This window comes from Panulirus ornatus, chromosome 62, assembly GCF_036320965.1.
Source record: "Panulirus ornatus isolate Po-2019 chromosome 62, ASM3632096v1, whole genome shotgun sequence".
NCBI lineage: Eukaryota > Metazoa > Arthropoda > Malacostraca > Decapoda > Palinuridae > Panulirus > Panulirus ornatus.
Genome location: NC_092285.1, coordinates 15,228,073 through 15,250,037, shown reverse-complemented (window position 1 = coordinate 15,250,037; position 21,965 = coordinate 15,228,073). Strand labels below are relative to the sequence as shown.

The window sequence follows — 21,965 nt, the reverse complement described above, 5'->3', positions numbered from 1 at the left end:
ACAGACCTACTGTAAGGACAGTGTTTTCCATATGCGATGGATCATGGCGGCAGTACCACTGTTTAAGTTATAAGTAAACTAGGAGTAGCCATCACTTATAACAATTTTTATTTGTAAAACTGTGTGGTATCCTTTTTTCCCCTCCCTAATGTTCAGCTGTTTTTCCATTTGAATGGTCATGCCTACTCTTAACTTCAGTGTAGTGTAGGTAATCAGTCTTATATAGAAAGACTGATGTCTGTTAAGGAAGCTTGAGGAACACATGCAGTTGCAGGGTTGCTCTTGGATCCAGCTTTTCTATGGCTTGTACTTCTCAAACTGTTAGCATTCACTCAGTTTATAAGGTCCATGATTGGTTGGCATATGGAAAACAGTTTATTGGTTGAGATTATTCTTTATGAGAGAAACTGGACTCTATATGTTTCAGCAACATTTAATGGACAGGATTGTAGAGGATGTGGCCTTCATGGCTCTTGGAGTTCAAAACATGGTCTTTCTGCACAAAATTTATTTGAGGCATGATTACAGTCCTTTAAAAAGTTTCCCGTATTTGCTTCATTGGTTTAATTGGTTGATTTGCCTACCTTTGTTTGCATTTTTGTTTTCAAGTTCATTTATTTTATTTTGCTTTGTCGCTGTCTCCCGCGTTTGCGAGTCTCCCACGTTTGCGAGGTAGCACAAGGAAACAGACGAAGGAAATGGCCCAACCTACCCCCATACACATGTATATACATACACGTCCACTATATACATACACGTCCACACACTCAAATATACATACCTGTACATCTCAATGTACACATATATATACACACACAGACATATACATATGTACACAAGTACATAATTCATACTGTCTGCCTTTATTTATTCCCATCGCCACATTGCCACACATGGAACAACATCCCCCTGCCCCCTCATGTGTGCGAGGTAGCGCTAGGAAAAGACAACAAAGGCCCCATTCATTCACACTCAGTCTCTAGCTGTCATGTAATAATGCCCGAAACCACAGCTCCCTTTCCACATCCAGGCCCCACAGAACTTTCCATGGTTTACCCCAGACGCTTTACATGCCCTGATTCAATCCATTGACAGCACGTCGACCCTGGTATACCACATCGATCCAATTCACTCTATTCCTTGCCTGCTTTTCACCCTCCTGCGTGTTCAGGCCTCGATCACTTAAAATCTTTTTCACTCCATCTTTCCACCTCCAATTTGGTCTCCCACGTCTCCTCGTTCCCTCCACCTCCGACACATATATCCTCTTTGTCAGTCTTTCCTCATTCATTCTCTCCATGTGCCCAAACCATTTCAAAACACCCTTCTTCTACTCTCTCAACCATGCTCTTTTTATTTCCACACATCTCTCTTACCCTTACATTACTAACTCAATCAAACCACCTCACACCACATATTGTCCTCAAACATCTCATTTCCAGCACATCCACCCTCCTGCGTACAACTCTATCCATAGCCCACTCCTCGCAACCATACAACATTGTTGGAACCACTGTTCCTTCAAACATACCCATTTTTGCTTGAGAGATAATGTTCTCGACTTCCACACATTCTTCAAGGCTCCCAGGATTTTCGCCCCTTCCCCCACCCTATGATCCACTTCCGCTTCCATGGTTCCATCCGCTGCCAGATCCACTCCCAGATATCTAAAACACTTTACTTCCTCCAGTTTTTCTCCATTCAAACTTACCTCCCAATTGACTTGACCCTCAACCCTACTGTACCTAATAACCTTGCTCTTATTCACATGTTTTTTTTTTTTTTTTTTTTTTTTATACTTTGTCGCTGTCTCCCGCGTTTGCGAGGTAGCGCAAGGAAACAGACGAAAGAAATGGCCCAACCCCCCCCCCCCCCCATACACATGTACATACACACGTCCACACACGCAAATATACATACCTACACAGCTTTCCATGGTTTACCCCAGACGCTTCACATGCCTTGATTCAATCCACTGACATATTCACTGATGATATTCACATGTACTCTTAACTTTCTTCTTTCACACACTTTACCAAGTTCATATTATTTGTTAATTTCAGCATTCTTATGATATGCAATCCCTTTCTTTCTTTAGGTAAGAATGTGCGATACACCCAAGGCCTCTATTTTCGAATGAAAGACCTTGTGTTTGTTGGCCGTCGTCCATATGATGAAAAACCACTTGAGGAGATCTTAAAAGCAGAATTTGGAGAAACAGCAGTCATGTCTGAAATAAAAGGATCAAAGTATGTATATGCTTTGTTTTTTTTGTGCTTTGATCGTAAGTGTGGTACAGTGCGCTTCATTGACCATCTTTGCTTAAACAAAGTGACAGGCTCTGCACTTACCCAGGATGTAATTTTCTTAACTAGAACCACATATGATTTTAACTTGGGTAAATGCAGTGCAAACTACACTTAAAATTGCAGATATGGAGTTATTGAAACTCATGCTGTTTTCTGTGGGGCAGGGTAGTGACAGGAATGGATCAAGGCGAGCAAGTATGAATATGTACATGTGTATATAGGTAAATACCTGCATTGAGAATATATGGTGTGGGAGGCAAGTTGTTAGAAGCAGTGAAAAGTTTTTATCGAGGATGTAAGGCATGTGTACGTGTAGGAAGAGAGGAAAGTGATTGGTTCTCAGTGAATGTAGGTTTGCGGCAGGGGTGTGTGATGTCTCCATGGTTGTTTAATTTGTTTATGGATGGGGTTGTTAGGGAGGTGAATGCAAGAGTTTTGGAAAGAGGGGCAAGTATGAAGTCTGTTGGGGATGAGAGAGCTTGGGAAGTGAGTCAGTTGTTGTTTGCTGATGATACAGCACTGGTGGCTGATTCATGTGAGAAACTGCAGAAGCTGGTGACTGAGTTTGGTAAAGTGTGTGAAAGAAGAAAGTTAAGAGTAAATGTGAATAAGAGCAAGGTAATTAGGTACAGTAGGGTTGAGGGTCAAGTCAATTGGGAGGTAAGTTTGAATGGAGAAAAACTGAAGGAAGTAAAGTGTTTTAGATATCTGGAGTGGATCTGGCAGCGGATGGAACCATGGAAGCAGAAGTGGATCATAGGGTGGGGGAGGGGTCGAAAATCCTGGGAGCCTTGAAGAATGTGTGGAAGTCGAGAACATTATCTCGGAAAGCAAAAATGGGTATGTTTGAAGGAATAGTGGTTACAACAATTTTGTATGGTTGCGAGGCGTGGGCTATGGATAGAGTTGTGCGCAGGAGGATGGATGTGCTGGAAATGAGATGTTTGAGGACAATTTGTGGTGTGAGGTGGTTTGATCAAGTAAGTAACGTAAGGGTAAGAGAGATGTTTGGAAATAAAAAGAGCGTGGTTGAGAGAGCAGAAGAGGGTGTTTTGAAATGGTTTGGGCACATGGAGAGAATGAGTGAGGAAAGATTGACCAAGAGGATATATGTGTCGGAGGTGGAGGGAACGAGTAGAAGTGGGAGACCAAATTGGAGGTGGAAAGATGGAGTGAAAAAGATTTTGTGTGATCGGGGCCTGAACATGCAGGAGGGTGAAAGGAGGGCAAGGAATAGAGTGAATTGGATCGATGTGGTATACTGGGGTTGACGTGCTGTCAGTGGATTGAATCAGGGCATGTGAAGCGTCTGGAGTAAACCATGGAAAGCTGTGTAGGTATGTATATTTGCGTGTGTGGACGTATGTATATACATGTGTATGGGGGTGGGTTGGGCCATTTCTTTCATCTGTTTCCTTGCACTACCTCGCAGACGCGAGAGACAGCGACAAAAAAAAAAAAAAAAAAACCTGCATGTGTGTATGTATATGTATGTATATGTGTGTGATGTCTCCATGGTTGTTTAATTTGTTTATGGATGGAGTTATTAGGGAAGTAAATGCAAGAGTTTTCGAGTTTTGGAAAGAGGGGCAAGTATGCAGTCTGTTGGGGATGAGAGAGCTTGGGAAGTGAGTCAGTTGTTGTTCACTGATGATACAGAGCTGGTGGCTGATTCGGGTGAGAAACTGCAGAAGCTGGTGACTGAGTTTGGTAAAGTGTGTGAAAGAAGAAAGCTGAGAGTAAATGTGTATAAGAGCAAGGTTATTAGGTACAGTAGGGTTGAGGGACAAGTCAACTTGGAGGTAAGTTTGATTGGAGAAAAGCTGGAGGAAGTGAAGTGTTTTAGATATCTGGGAGTGGATTTGGCAGCGGATGGAACCATGGAAGCGGATGTGAATCATAGGGTAGGGGAGGGGGCGAAAGTTTTGGGAGCGTTGAAAAATGTGTGAAGTCAAGAACGTTATCTTGGAAAGCAAAAATGGGTATATTTGAAGGAATAGTTGTTCCAACAATGATATATGGTTGCGAGGCATGGGCTATAGATAGAGTTGTGCGGAGGAGGGTGGATGTGCTGGAAATGAGATGTTTGGGGACAGTATGTTGTGTGAGGTGGTTTGATTGAGTAAGTAATGAAAGGGTAAGAGAGATGTGTGGTAATAAAAAGAGTGTGGTTGAGAGAGCAGAAGAGGGTGTTTTGAAATGGTTTGGTCACATGGAGAGAATGAGTAAGGAAAGAAATGGTTTGGTCACATGGAGAGAATGAGTAAGGAAAGATTGACCAAGAGGATATATGTGTTAGAGGTGGAGGGAACGAGGAGAAGTGGGAGACCAAATTGGAGGTGGAAAGATGGAATGAAAAAGATTTTGAGTGATCGGGGCCTGAACATGCAGGAGGGTGAAAAGCATGCAAGGAATAGAGTGAATTGGAACAATGTGGTATACCGGGGTGGATGTGCTGTCAGTGGATTGAACCAGGGCATGTGAAGTGTCTGGGGTAAACCTTGGAAAGTTCTGTGGGGCCTGGATGTGGAAAGGGAGCTGTGGTTTTGGTGCATTATACATGACAGCTAGAGACTGAGTGTGAACAAATGTGGCCTTTGTTGTCTTTTCCTAGTGCTACCTCGCGCATATGCAGGGTGAGGGGTTGTCATTTCATGTGTGGCAGGGTGGCGATGGGAATGAATAAAGGCAGACAGTATGAATTATGTATGTGTATATATATGTATATGTCTGTGTGTGTGTGTATATATGTATACATTGAGATGTATTGGTATGTATATCTGCATGTGTGGACATGTATGTATATACATGTGTATGTGGGTGGGTTGGGCCATTCTTTCATCTGTTTCTTGTGCTACCTCGCTGATGCAGGAGACAGCTACAAAGTATGATGTTGATATACATTTGTATGTTTGTATTTGGGCATTTATGTATAGATATATGCACATGAGTGAATGGGCCATTCTTCATCTGTTCCCTGGTGCTGCCTCGCTGACATGGGAAACTGTGATTATGTATGTATGTACGTATAATGTATATCTAATCTAAATTCAGTGCATTATGATTTTTTTTAGGGGGGGGAGGGAATAGCATGTACAATAGTCCACACTGGAAATGCTGATCTCCATGCATAGTGAAGCTCTGCTTGTCTGAATTTGAAGTGTCTCAAGCATGAGGGGGTAAAGATGGAGGGGGAGAGAGGGCTGGGGGAAGATGAGCTCTGATGGAAAAGGGGGAAGAAAGAGCAAGTAGTGTTTAATTTGTTTATGGATGGGGTTGTTAGGGAGGTAAATGCAAGAGTTTTGGAAAGAGGGGCAAGTATGAAGTCTGTTGGGGATGAGAGAGCTTGGGAAGTGAGTCAGTTGTTGTTCGCTGATGATACAGCGCTGGTGGCTGATTCATGTGAGAAACTGCAGAAGCTGGTGACTGAGTTTGGAAAAGTGTGTGGAAGAAGAAAGTTAAGAGTAAATGTGAATAAGAGCAAGGTTATTAGGTACAGTAGGGTTGAGGGTCAAGTCAATTGGGAGGTGAGTTTGAATGGAGAAAAACTGGAGGAAGTGAAGTGTTTTAGATATCTGGGAGTGGATCTGGCAGCGGATGGAACCATGGAAGCGGAAGTGGATCATAGGGTGGGGGAGGGGGCAAAAATCCTGGGGGCCTTGAAGAATGTGTGGAAGTCGAGAACATTATCTCGGAAAGCAAAAATGGGTATGTTTGAAGGAATAGTGGTTCCAACAATGTTGTATGGTTGCGAGGCGTGGGCTATGGATAGAGTTGTGCGCAGGAGGATGGATGTGCTGGAAATGAGATGTTTGAGGACAATGTGTGGTGTGAGGTGGTTTGATCGAGTGAGTAACGTAAGGGTAAGAGAGATGTGGGGAAATAAAAAGAGCGTGGTTGAGAGAGCAGAAGAGGGTGTTTCGAAGTGGTTTGGGCACATGGAGAGGATGAGTGAGGAAAGATTGACCAAGAGGATATATGTGTCGGAGGTGGAGGGAACAAGGAGAAGAGGGAGACCAAATTGGAGGTGGAAAGATGGAGTGAAAAAGATTTTGTGTGATCGGGGCCTGAACATGCAGGAGGGTGAAAGGAGGGCAAGGAATAGAGTGAATTGGAGCGATGTGGTATACCGGGGTTGACGTGCTGTCAGTGGATTGAAGCAAGGCATGTGAAGCGTCTGGGGTAAACCATGGAAAGCTGTGTAGGTATGTATATTTGCGTGTGTGGACGTATGTATATACATGTGTATGGGGGGGGGTTGGGCCATTTCTTTCGTCTGTTTCCTTGCGCTACCTCGCAAACGCGGGAGACAGCGACAAAGTATAATAAAAAAAAAAAATACAGAATGCTGTCATTTTTATGCACAAATGATAAGTGTAATTTGTGAGAAGGAACAAACAGAGAAGTATGTTAGTGAACACATATTATACTCTTCCAAACTCAGCTAAGATTTGTGGTATGAACATATCAATTGATGATTATTGTTCTCCTCGCTTTGTCCTGATCTTTCCTTCCAGTTGGAATTAGTGGTTAGAATAAAGACGGGCAGGATCAAAATTCAACTGCTTAGGAAATGCTGGTTTTATGACTGCCACTTATTCAAAAGGAACACCTAAGTGGTTCAGTGTTAAAGTACAAACAAGCACACTGCTACAATGAAAGAGAGACCTACACAGCTTTCCATGGTTTATCCCAGACGCTTCACATGCCTTGATTCAATCCACTGACAGCACGTCAACCCCGGTATACCACATCGCTCCAATTCACTCTATTCCTTGCCCTCCTTTCACCCTCCTGCATGTTCAGGCCCCGATCACACAAAATCTTTTTCACTCCATCTTTCCACCTCCAATTTGGTCTCCCTCTTCTCCTCGTTCCCTCCACCTCCGACACATATATTCTCTTGGTCAATCTTTCCTCACTCATTCTCTCCATGTGCCCGAACCATTTCAAAACACCCTCTTCTGCTCTCTCAACCACGCTCTTTTTATTTCCACACATCTCTCTCACCCTTACGTTACTTACTCGATCAAACCACCTCACACCACACATTGTCCTCAAACATCTCATTTCCAGCACATCCATCCTCCTGCGCACAACTCTATCCATAGCCCATGCCTCGCAACCATACAACATTGTTGGAACTACTATTCCTTTAAACATACCCATTTTTGCTTTCCGAGATAATGTTCTCGACTTCCACACATTCTTCAAGGCTCCCAGAATTTTCGCCCCCTCCCCCACCCTATGATCCACTTCCGCTTCCATGGTTCCATCCGCTGCCAGATCCACTCCCAGTTATCTAAAACACTTCACTTCCTCCAGTTTTTCTCCATTCAAACTCACCTCCCAGTTGACTTGACCCTCAACCCTACTGTACCTAATAACCTTGCTCTTATTCACATTTACTCTTAACTTTCTTCTTTCACACACTTTACCAAACTCAGTCACCAGCTTCTGCAGTTTCTCACATGAATCAGCCACCAGGTATTCCCAATCACCGGTCCTTTTTCAGCTCATAAATCTACAAGCTCTTCACCATTTCCATTTACAACACTGAACATCCCATGTACACCAATTATTCCCTCAACTGCCACATTACTCACCTTTGCATTCAAATCACCCATCACTATAACCCGGTCTCGTGCATCAAAACTACTAACACACTCACTCAGCTTCTCCCAAAACACTTGCCTCTCATGATCTTTCTTCTCATGCCCAGGTGCATATGCACCAATAATCACCCATCTCTCTCCATCCACTTTTAGTTTTACCCATATCAATCTAGAGTTTACTTTCTTACACTCTATCACATACTCCCACCACTCCTGTTTCAAGAGTAGTGCTACTCCTTCCCTGTCTCTTGCCCTCTCACTAACTCCTGACTTTACTCCCAAGACATTCCCAAACCACTATCCCCCTTTACCAATATATATAATAGAAAGGATCACAATTTTGCGCGTGATCAAGTAAATTCTTATGGATTATGTTTTGTGTGCTCTAAAAGGGAAGCCAGCTGTGTTGATGTCATAAAGTCTTTTTGCAATTTAGAGAAATACAGTTTGTCAAAACCAGTGGAACCTAATTGCCCTAAAAGATTTATAAGGGCTATTAACACCTTAAAAAAAGACATTGATATTCATATTACTAAAGCAGATAAGGCTAGCACTGTTGTGATTATGGACAAAAGTTATCCAAAATGAATGATGTTTTAAATGATGACACAACACACAGTAAGAATCCCCTAGAAGCAGTTAATTCCCATTTCAATAAAGAACTGAAGTTGTTGTTGAAAGGTAATTGTTCTCTTATCAAAAGTTTGTCATCTTTGTCCCCTTCAATGCCATATATGTATGGACTTATCAAAACACTTAAAAAAATTTTCCAACAAGACCTATAGTGAGTTCAGTAGGCTCCATCACAAATAAATTGTCAAAATGGTTAGTTTCTTTATTAAGCCCTTTCGTGGGTAAGATATCAAATTCTATTATCATGAACAATGTAGATTTAGTTAACAAGCTAAACAATATCAATGTTAATTTTGATTTCAAACTTGTTAGCTTTGATGTTTCCTCACTTTTCACAAAAGTTCCAGTTGATGACCTTATAGAGTATTTCTCTGATGTTTTGGATGATATTCATTTACCTGTTTCAAAGTCTGTTTTCATTGAACTAATAAAATTGTGTATAAAAGACTGTGTATTTCTATTCAGTGGAGATTAGTATGCTCTAAAATTTGATATGGCAATGGGTAACCCTCTTTCACATGTGCTAAGTAATCTTTATATGGAATTTTTTGAGACCAAATTACTAAAGGATATCTTACCTTCTGAGAGAACAATGGAAGTAAGGGGAGTGGGGGAGGAATGGGATGTATTTAGGGAATCAGTGATGGATTGCGCAAAAGATGCTTGTGGCATGAGAAGAGTGGGAGTGCAGTTTCTCACATGAATCAGCCACCAGCGCTGTATCATCAGTGAACAACAACTGACTCACTTCCCAAGCTCTCTCATCCCCAACAGACTTCATACTTGCCCCTCTTTCCAAAACTCTTGCATTCACCTCCCTAACAACCCCATCCATAAACAAATTAAACAACCATGGAGACATCACACACCCCTGCCGCAAACCTACATTCACTGAGAACCAATCACTTTCCTCTCTTCCTACACGTACACATGCCTTACATCCTCGATAAAAACTTTTCACTGCTTCTAACAACTTGCCTCCCACACCATATATTCTTAATACCTTCCACAGACCATCTCTATCAACTCTATCATATGCCTTCTCCAGATCCATAAATGCTACATACAAATCCATTTGCTTTTCTAAGTATTTCTCACATACATTCTTCAAAGCAAACACCTGATCCACACATCCTCTACCACTTCTGAAACCACACTGCTCTTCCCCAATCTGATGCTCTGTACATGCCTTCACCCTCTCAATCAATATCCTCCCACATAATTTACCAGGAATACTCAACAAACTTATACCTCTGTAATTTGAGCACTCACTCTTATCCCCTTTGCCTTTGTACAATGGCACTATGCACGCATTCCGCCAATCCTCAGGCACCTCACCATGAGTCATACATACATTAAATAACCTTACCAACCAGTCAACAATACAGTCACCCCCTTTTTTAATAAATTCCACTGCAATAACATCCAAACCTGCTGCCTTGCTGGCTTTCATCTTCCGCAAAGCTTTTACTACCTCTTCTCTGTTTACCAAATCATTTTCCCTAACCCTCTCACTTTGCACACCACCTCGACCAAAACACCCTATATCTGCCACTCTATCATCAAACACATTCATCAAACCTTCAAAATACTCACTCCATCTCCTTCTCACATCACCACTACTTGTTATCACCTCCCCATTTGCGCCCTTCACTGAAGTTCCCATTTGCTCCTTTGTCTTACGCACTTTATTTACCTCCTTCCAGAACATCTTTTTATTTTCCCTAAAATTTAATGATACTCTCTCACCCCAACTCTCATTTGCCCTTTTTTTCACCTCTTGCACCTTTCTCTTGACCTCCTGTCTCTTTCTTTTATACATCTCCCACTCAATTTCATTTTTTCCCTGCAAAAATCGTCCAAATGCCTCTCTCTTCTCTTTCACTAATATTCTTACTTCTTCATCCCACCACTCACTACCCTTTCTAATCAACCAACCTCCCACTCTTCTCATGCCACAAGCATCTTTTGCGCAATCCATCACTGATTCCCTAAATACATCCCATTCCTCCCCCACTCCCCTTACTTCCATTGTTCTCACCTTTTTCCATTCTGTACTCAGTCTCTCCTGGTACTTCCTCACACAAGTCTCCTTCCCAAGCTCACTTACTCTCACCACCCTCTTCACCCCAACATTCACTCTTCTTTTCTGAAAACCCATACAAATCTTCACCTTAGCCTCCACAAGATAATGATCAGACATCCCTCCAGTTGCACCTCTCAGCACATTAACATCCAAAAGTCTCTCTTTCGCGCGCCTGTCAATTAACACGTAATCCAATAACGCTCTCTGGCCATCTCTCCTACTTACATAAGTATACTTATGTATATCTCGCTTTTTAAACCAGGTATTCCCAATCATCAGTCCTTTTTCAGCACATAAATCTACAAGCTCTTCACCATTTCCATTTACAACACTGAACACCCCATGTATACCAATTATTCCCTCAACTGCCACATTACTCACCTTTGCATTCAAATCACCCATCACAATAACCCGGTCTCGTGCATCAAAACCACTAACACACTCATTCAGCTGCTCCCATAACACTTGCCTCTCATGATCTTTCTTCTCATGCCCAGGTGCATATGCACCAATAATCACCCATATCTCTCCATCAACTTTCAGTTTTACCCATATTAATCAAGAATTTACTTTCTTACATTCTATCACATACTCCCACAACTCCTGTTTCAGGAGTATTGCTACTCCTTCCCTTGCTCTTGTCTTCTCACTAACCCCTGACTTTACTCACAAGACATTCCCAAACCACTCTTCCCCTTTACCCTTGAGCTTTGTTTCACTCAGAGCCAAAACATCCAGGTTCCTTTCCTCAAACATACTACCTATCTCTCCTTTTTTCACATCTTGGTTACATCCACACACATTTAGGCACCCCAATCTGAGCCTTCGAGGAGGATGAGCACTCCCCGCGTGACTCCTTCTTCTGTTTCCCATTTTAGAAAGTTAAAAAAAAAAAAAAAAAAAATACAAGGAGGGGAGGATTTCCGGCCCCCCGCTCCCGTCCCCTCTAGTCGCTTTCTACGACACGCGAGGAATGCGTGGGAAGTATTCTTTCACCCCTATCCCCAGGGATAACATATATATATATATATATATATATATATACACATACACACACACACACACATACATACGCACATATACACACACACACATACATATATATACATATGAAAAATGTAAGAAACAATTTAGAAAACTGAAACTTCTAGCTTGAAATGAAATGAAAAAATGGATGTCACATAATGGTTCAACCTCTGGCTATGGAAAAGGAAATGTATAATTTATTTACACAAACATCAATAGTAGTTCTCATCAATTTGACCACTGTATCAATAAGCTTCAATGTCTAAGCTACATTTTTTTTTCCAATTTCACTATTTTCTTTGTCAAAGCACCATGTATGAAAACTATCACTCCAGTATAAAAATAATGGTATTATATTTATTATTATACTTTGTCGCTGTCTCCCGCATTTGCGAGGTAGCGCAAGGAAACAGACGAAAGAAATGGCCCAACCCCCCCCATACACATGTATATACATACGTCCACACACGCAAATATACATACCTACACAGCTTTCCATGGTTTACCCCAGACGCTTCACATGCCTTGATTCAATCCACTGACAGCACGTCAACCCTGGTATACCACATCGCTCCAATTCACTCTATTCCTTGCCCTCCTTTCACCCTCCTGCATGTTCAGGCCCCGATCACACAAAATCTTTTTCACTCCATCTTTCCATCTCCAATTTGGTCTCCCTCTTCTCCTCGTTCCCTCCACCTCCGACACATATATTCTCTTGGTCAATCTTTCCTCACTCATTCTCTCCATGTGCCCAAACCACTTCAAAACACCCTCTTCTGCTCTCTCAACCACGCTCTTTTTATTTCCACACATCTCTCTTACCCTTAAGTTACTTACTCGATCAAACCACCTCACACCACACATTGTCCTCAAACATCTCATTTCCAGCACATCCATCCTCCTGCGCACAACTCTATCCATAGCCCATGCCTCGCAACCATACAACATTGTTGGAACCACTATTCCTTCAAACATACCCATTTTTGCTTTCCGAGATAATGTTCTCGACTTCCACACATTCTTCAAGGCCCCCAGAATTTTCGCCCCCTCCCCCACCCTATGATCCACTTCCGCTTCCATGGTTCCATCCGCTGCCAGATCCACTCCCAGATATCTAAAACACTTCACTTCCTCGAGTTTTTCTCCATTCAAACTCACCTCCCAATTGACTTGACCCTCAACCCTACTGTACCTAATAACCTTGCTCTTATTCACATTTACTCTTAACTTTCTTCTTCACACACTTTACCAAACTCAGTCACCAGCTTCTGCAGTTTCTCACATGAATCAGCCACCAGCGCTGTATCATCAGTGAACAACAACTGACTCACTTCCCAAGCTCTCTCATCCCCAACAGACTTCATACTTGCCCCTCTTTCCAAAACTCTTGCATTCACCTCCCTAACAACCCCATCCATAAACAAATTAAACAACCATGGAGACATCACACACCCCTGCCGCAAACCTACATTCACTGAGAACCAATCACTTTCCTCTCTTCCTACACGTACACATGCCTTACATCCTCGATAAAAACTTTTCACTGCTTCTAACAACTTGCCTCCCACACCATATATTCTTAATACCTTCCACAGAGCATCTCTATCAACTCTATCATATGCCTTCTCCAGATCCATAAATGCTACATACAAATCCATTTGCTTTTCTAAGTATTTCTCACATACATTCTTCAAAGCAAACACCTGATCCACACATCCTCTACCACTTCTGAAACCACACTGCTCTTCCCCAATCTGATGCTCTGTACATGCCTTCACCCTCTCAATCAATATCCTCCCACATAATTTACCAGGAATACTCAACAAACTTGTACCTCTGTAATTTGAGCACTCACTCTTATCCCCTTTGCCTTTGTACAATGGCACTATGCACGCATTCCGCCAATCCTCAGGCACCTCACCATGAGTCATACATACATTAAATAACCTTACCAACCAGTCAACAATACAGTCACCCCCTTTTTTAATAAATTCCACTGCAATAACATCCAAACCTGCTGCCTTGCCGGCTTTCATCTTCCGCAAAGCTTTTACTACCTCTTCTCTGTTTACCAAATCATTTTCCCTAACCCTCTCACTTTGCACACCACCTCGACCAAAACACCCTATATCTGCCACTCTATCATCAAACACATTCATCAAACCTTCAAAATACTCACTCCATCTCCTTCTCACATCACCACTACTTGTTATCACCTCCCCATTTGCGCCCTTCACTGAAGTTCCCATTTGCTCCTTTGTCTTACGCACTTTATTTACCTCCTTCCAGAACATCTTTTTATTTTCCCTAAAATTTAATGATACTCTCTCACCCCAACTCTCATTTGCCCTTTTTTTCACCTCTTGCACCTTTCTCTTGACCTCCTGTCTCTTTCTTTTATACATCTCCCACTCAATTTCATTTTTTCCCTGCAAAAATCGTCCAAATGCCTCTCTCTTCTCTTTCACTAATATTCTTACTTCTTCATCCCACCACTCACTACCCTTTCTAATCAACCAACCTCCCACTCTTCTCATGCCACAAGCATCTTTTGCGCAATCCATCACTGATTCCCTAAATACATCCCATTCCTCCCCCACTCCCCTTACTTCCATTGTTCTCACCTTTTTCCATTCTGTACTCAGTCTCTCCTGGTACTTCCTCACACAAGTCTCCTTCCCAAGCTCACTTACTCTCACCACCCTCTTCACCCCAACATTCACTCTTCTTTTCTGAAAACCCATACAAATCTTCACCTTAGCCTCCACAAGATAATGATCAGACATCCCTCCAGTTGCACCTCTCAGCACATTAACATCCAAAAGTCTCTCTTTCGCGCGCCTGTCAATTAACACGTAATCCAATAACGCTCTCTGGCCATCTCTCCTACTTACATAAGTATACTTATGTATATCTCGCTTTTTAAACCAGGTATTCCCAATCATCAGTCCTTTTTCAGCACATAAATCTACAAGCTCTTCACCATTTCCATTTACAACACTGAACACCCCATGTATACCAATTATTCCCTCAACTGCCACATTACTCACCTTTGCATTCAAATCACCCATCACAATAACCCGGTCTCGTGCATCAAAACCACTAACACACTCATTCAGCTGCTCCCATAACACTTGCCTCTCATGATCTTTCTTCTCATGCCCAGGTGCATATGCACCAATAATCACCCATATCTCTCCATCAACTTTCAGTTTTACCCATATTAATCAAGAATTTACTTTCTTACATTCTATCACATACTCCCACAACTCCTGTTTCAGGAGTATTGCTACTCCTTCCCTTGCTCTTGTCTTCTCACTAACCCCTGACTTTACTCACAAGACATTCCCAAACCACTCTTCCCCTTTACCCTTGAGCTTTGTTTCACTCAGAGCCAAAACATCCAGGTTCCTTTCCTCAAACATACTACCTATCTCTCCTTTTTTCACATCTTGGTTACATCCACACACATTTAGGCACCCCAATCTGAGCCTTCGAGGAGGATGAGCACTCCCCGCGTGACTCCTTCTTCTGTTTCCCATTTTAGAAAGTTAAAAAAAAAAAAAAAAAAAATACAAGGAGGGGAGGATTTCCGGCCCCCCGCTCCCGTCCCCTCTAGTCGCTTTCTACGACACGCGAGGAATGCGTGGGAAGTATTCTTTCACCCCTATCCCCAGGGATAACATATATATATATATATATATATATATATACACATACACACACACACACACATACATACGCACATATACACACACACACATACATATATATACATATGAAAAATGTAAGAAACAATTTAGAAAACTGAAACTTCTAGCTTGAAATGAAATGAAAAAATGGATGTCACATAATGGTTCAACCTCTGGCTATGGAAAAGGAAATGTATAATTTATTTACACAAACATCAATAGTAGTTCTCATCAATTTGACCACTGTATCAATAAGCTTCAATGTCTAAGCTACATTTTTTTTTCCAATTTCACTATTTTCTTTGTCAAAGCACCATGTATGAAAACTATCACTCCAGTATAAAAATAATGGTATTATATTTATTATTATACTTTGTCGCTGTCTCCCGCATTTGCGAGGTAGCGCAAGGAAACAGACGAAAGAAATGGCCCAACCCCCCCCATACACATGTATATACATACGTCCACACACGCAAATATACATACCTACACAGCTTTCCATGGTTTACCCCAGACGCTTCACATGCCTTGATTCAATCCACTGACAGCACGTCAACCCCGATATACCACATCGCTCCAATTCACTCTATTCCTTGCCCTCCTTTCACCCTCCTGCATGTTCAGGCCCCGATCACACAAAATCTTTTTCACTCCATCTTTCCATCTCCAATTTGGTCTCCCTCTTCTCCTCGTTCCCTCCACCTCCGACACATATATCCTCTTGGTCAATCTTTCCTCACTCATTCTCTCCATGTGCCCAAACCACTTCAAAACACCCTCTTCTGCTCTCTCAACCACGCTCTTTTTATTTCCACACATCTCTCTTACCCTTACATTACTCACTCGATCAAACCACCTCACACCACACATTGTCCTCAAACATCTCATTTCCAGCACATCCATCCTCCTGCGCACAACTCTATCCATAGCCCACGCCTCACAACCATACAACATTGTTGGAACCACTATTCCTTCAAACATACCCATTTTTGCTTTCCGAGATAATGTTCTCGACTTCCACACATTCTTCAAGGCCCCCAGAATTTTCGCCCCCTCCCCCACCCTATGATCCACTTCCGCTTCCATGGTTCCATCCGCTGCCAGATCCACTCCCAGATATCTAAAACACTTCACTTCCTCCAGTTTTTCTCCATTCAAACTCACCTCCCAATTGACTTGACCCTCAACCCTACTGTACCTAATAACCTTGCTCTTATTCACATTTACTCTTAACTTTCTTCTTCCACACACTTTACCAAACTCAGTCACCAGCTTCTGCAGTTTCTCACATGAATCAGCCACCAGCGCTGTATCATCAGCGAACAACAACTGACTCACTTCCCAAGCTCTCTCATCCCCAACAGACTTCATACTTGCCCCTCTTTCCAAAACTCTTGCATTTACCTCCCTAACAACCCCATCCATAAACAAATTAAACAACCATGGAGACATCACACACCCCTGCCGCAAACCTACAGTCACTGAGAACCAATCACTTTCCTCTCTTCCTACACGTACACATGCCTTACATCCTCGATAAAAACTTTTCACTGCTTCTAACAACTTTCCTCCCACACCATATATTCTTAATACCTTCCACAGAGCATCTCTATCAACTCTATCATATGCCTTCTCCAGATCCATAAATGGTATGTTACCATTTTTAGACTGCATGGTCTGTAGGCAAGGAAACAAGTTTAAGTTCAGCATATACAGAAAACCTACCAATGTATGCTCATATATCCATTATTACTCATCTCATCATGACAGAGTTAGATTATCATCATTTCAATCTATGTTCCCTAGGGCATTACATATTTGCAGTCCAGAGTATATTGACAATGAGTTTGAGAAGATGTATTTTATTGGATCTAAGTTAAAGTACCCTAGATCTTTCATTGATAAATCCCTTAAGTTAGCGTAGAAATCATTTTATAGAGTTGAGCCCAAACCTCCCATTGACACCAAGACTCTTTCAGTTCTCCCTTTTGATAATAATTTTACTTTACTTCCCGTGTTGCTGAAATCCTTTAATGTAAATGTTGCCTTCAGCAACAGTAATACTATAAAGAATATCTTAATCAGGAACTCACCAGAAAATTCTCCTGGGTACATCCATAAAGTGCCATATAGAAATTGTGATAAGTTCTATGTTGAGCAGGCTGGTAAGGATCTTTCTTTTAGATTTAAGCAACATAAATGTAGTATAAGAACAGGACAAGAGTCAAATGCCTTGTTTAATCACGTTGAAAACTATGATCATTGTATTGACTAGAGTAATGCCATCTCAGTTATTAACTCGAGCTCCAGTACCACGAGAAATACCATTGAATCTTCCATTATTCAATGCACAAAGAATTATAATCTTAATATTAGTGAAAGTCTATACAAATTGGATAACTTTATTATTGATAAAATATGTAAACAATTCACCTTCTTGTCCAAATAATAAGTTTATGATACGCTCGTTGTATGTCTTGGACTATCACATTTACCATATGGCATCCTAGCTACGTCACTTTGTTGTATATCAACTAACTATTATATTTCTCTCTTGTGTCTCCCCTGATGATGTGATTATCACTCGAAAGTGCACTTGGGAACTTATCGTGTTTCATTTTCCCCGTGGACTCAAAGGAATGTATTAGATGATAATATTCATTTATTCATATTTATTATACTTAGTCACTTTCTCCCACATTAGTGAGGTAGTGCAAGGAAATAGATGAAAGAATGGCTCAACCCACTCACATACACATATATATACAATAACACTCACGCTCACACGTATACATACCTATACATTTCAACGTTTACATACATATACATACACAGACGTATACATGTATACATGTATACATATGCTTGCCGCCTTCATCCATTCCTGTTGCCACCCCTCCACACATGAAATGGCATCCCCCTTCCCCCCATGTGCGCACAAGGTAGCGCTAGGAAAAGACAACAAAGGTCACATTCATTCACTCTCAATCTCTAGCTGTTATGTGTAATGCACCGAAACCACAGCTCCCTTTCCACATCCATCTGTTTCCTTGCACTACCTTGCTGATGTGGGAAACAGCAGTTAAGTACAATAATAGTAATAATAATAATAATGATAATGATATAATATTTAAATGCCTCATACTTCTCCCTTTATTTTTTCTGATTCATCTTCTCGGTTGTCAACACTTTTACCTTACCATTCCTCTTTACATCATACCTCCACTTCTCCTTGATCCTCATCCCCACAAGAACCACAAAATGGTCAGTCTCCAAAGAATCCTTTCACGACTATAGAATCCAGCACAACCTTTCTTAATCTTTCATCCATTGCACCATAGTCAGTCAAAGCCTTTTGTTCTTCTATTCCATAATTCTTCATCGATGTATGTTTGTGGATTATCTTGTGCTAAAAAAAGGTGTTTGCAAGGAATAACTCCCCTCTCAGCACAAATGTCCACAAGATAGCTATCATTCTCATTTACTCCAGGCACTCCTCATTTACTAACTATCTCACCAGTTCCATAACATCCCACTTTTGCATTCATATCATCCAATATGACCACATTTCTCTCATTCTCAAATCCTTCTATACAGTCATTCAAATTCCTCCGGTAAAGGTTCATTTCATCCCTGCCTCGTACAGTCTTCATATTCACAGGTGCATTACACATACCCATGCATATTTCACAATTCCAATCTTTCCTTTCATCCACACTATTCTTGATCCATTTCCATCCGTGTTCTGTAACACCCTCCCATACCCTTGGTGATAGCAGAATTGCACATCCTTCTTTTCCTCTTCCCTGATAATTTTCACTCTGCTGTTCATACCACACCTTCTTCCACATCCTTTAATCTACTGACCCCTAATGATGAGCTGTAATTGACAGTATGGGAAGCTCATTAGGGGTATAAGGCACTGAGGAAGTTGTTGCACAAATGCAGAGGGTGCAACACTGATAAAATGACTAATGGAGTGCCATGTTGGTGAGGTTGTTGCAGTAATGGTCACTGCATAAACAGGCGTATATTAGCTCATCATTATGGGTAATCAAGGTGAAAAGGATTACAATTACAAGGATTATGTAGACTGTAAACAAGTTCTCATTAAGTAAAGTTATCCTGTCATAAAAAGAGCAACCCCTTATCATTATTTACCTTTAGATAGATAGCAAAATGTTTTGTTCCAAATGTAGAGAAAAAATGCACGAACATTGGGGGGAGGGAGAGAGAGAGGCTGGTGGAGGAGGAATTTGATGTCGATGTGCCAAAGTATTTCTGAACTGTAGATAATAGCAAGTTGTGTTTAATAGTTAATACTTGTTACAATTCATTATTTGTTTTGCTCGTGAGTATTACTTATCCCCTTCATTTAGTGCTACATTGCAGACATGATGTAATTGTAATCAGGAACATAATCATTGTTTTTGAGGAATTGTAATTGTAATTGAATCTATTGTCTCCAAAGCTAAAATAATTGTAATCGATTCCACTGCAAAAGTAATTGTAATCATGATTTCATTATGATTACTTGCTAGCTATGGACCTCAAGTTTATGCTCTCCACAGAAAATGGTAAATTTGGGGGGAAAAATTGGAATAGGCCTATACTAAGATTGTGCGTGTGACTTAACTATTAAGATTATATGAAAAGTACCCAAGAAAATTCTATTGTCCAAGTGTTACACTGTTAGCAGAGGATGTGAGAGCTGAGGACGAGAACTGATTACATTCATTTGGGCCTGGCAGCTGGCCAATGAGATATTGTAGATTTGAAAATATCGCATTTTTTTACATCATTACATTAAATCTAGCTATACCCTTGTGGTTTTGGGATTATTTTGAGGATACTAACTTTTACTTCTTATTATGCCTAACATTCATAGTCATATTTCTGCCATTGAAACATCCACCATCAGTCACCCCCTGACCCCTCTTGCCTCCCTCTCCTTTGTGAATGATTCAAATCTATGAGTTGATCCTCCCAGGGTTCACAACTACCAAAATCACTGTAGCACATTCTCAGCTCATGTCATGTCTTGTCATGTGTTACAGTGAAGCATAGGCCTTTTCACTTAGATAGGTACCAATTGCTTTTTCATTTTGCACTGTAAGTTGATGTGCAGAGTGAGACCATCATCTCCACTTACACCAACTTTGTAAAAAAATTCTCCTATTGCATCAGATCATTGGTTTTATCATCATTAACAACACTTCCATCAGCAGAATGCTTCCATTGCATCTGATTCCCAGTCATACCTCTGAAAATATCTGTTGCCCAAATTAGCTTTCTTATTGTATCTATTAATCTCTTCCATTGTTTACCTCTCCACTGTACCTTCCAAAGCAGAGTTGTATGATATATATTTTTGACCAACTTTTCATCTGCATATTCTTATGTTGTCTTATATTAAAAGACATCAGTAGGCTTTTCCAGTAATTACTTTTTGCTATATTTGATGTAGAGAACCTGGAAGTTTTCCCCCTGGAAGTGTACATGGCAGCAGATGGAACTGTGGGAGATGAAGTGAGTCATAGGGTGAGGAAAAGGAGAAATGTCCTTGTTGCATTGAAAAGTTCGCAGAAAGACAGGTCATTGTCAGTGAGAGCAAAGATAAGTATATTTGATAACACAGGCCACTGTCTGTGAGGGCAAATATAAGTTATTTGATAAGACAGGTCACTGTCCTGAGGGCAAAGATAGGTGTATTTGATAAATTGGTCCCCACAGTGCTGTATGGATGCGAATTGTGGGCACTAAATGCTGAAGTATGGAAGGAGGTAGATGCATTGGAAATTGATAATTGAGGACAATATGTGTGGAAGGAGGGTTGATCAAGTCAGGAATAACAGAGTTAGTGAGATCTGTGATAGTAAGAGAAATATGTTTGAAAGAGATGAACAGGGTCTACTGATATGGTTTGGACATATAGAGATGATGAATGAAGAGTGACTAAGACCACATGTGTGTCTTAAGTGGAGGGAACACGGATGAAGGGGACACTGAGGATGAGATGGAAGGATGGAGTTGAAGATACTTGGAGCTGTTGAAGCCTGACCCTGCACAAGGGTGTTAGGTGTGGAAAGTATATAGAGAATTGGATTTATATGTTGCACAGGGGATTACTTGCTGTCAGTGGGCTGAACCAGGGCTGAGAGTGACAGCTGATGGGATGTCTGAACACTATCTGGTGGAGGTGAGAGTGAAGGCTTTAGAAGTTTTCAGAAAATGAGAAATGATAAAGGTGAGGAGAGGGTGGTGAAAGGAAGTTACCTTGGAAAAGAAACTTGTGTGATGAAATACCAGAAGATATTAAGCATAGAATGGCAAAAGGTGATAGTAAGTGAAGCTAGGGGAGTGGGTGAGGAATGAGAGGTATTTAAGGAAGCAGTGCTGGCATGTGCAAGAGATGTGTGTAGATTGCGGAAGTTGGGAGATGGGCGGATGAGAAAAGGTAGAGAGCAGTGGGATGATGAAGTAAAGTTCCTAGTAAAAGAGAAAAGTGAGGTGTATGGGCAGTATTTGCAGAGAAGGAGTGCAGATGATTGGGAGATATACAAGAGAAAGCAACTGGAGGTCAAGGGGAAGGTACAGTGGT

General features: G+C 41.3%; 1 protein-coding gene across 8 annotated transcripts in view; it reads left to right on the top strand.

Moving 5' to 3' along the window:
• iPLA2-VIA (calcium-independent phospholipase A2 VIA) overlaps nt 1-21,965 on the top strand; it is a 115,416-nt gene that overhangs the window by 69,425 nt on the left and 24,026 nt on the right. For all 8 annotated transcript variants that reach the window (XM_071656360.1, XM_071656358.1, XM_071656356.1 and 5 more), the window contains one exon: nt 2,099-2,249. In XM_071656360.1, the coding sequence (XP_071512461.1) occupies nt 2,099-2,249 (151 nt within the window). The remainder of the gene's footprint in view (nt 1-2,098; nt 2,250-21,965) is intronic.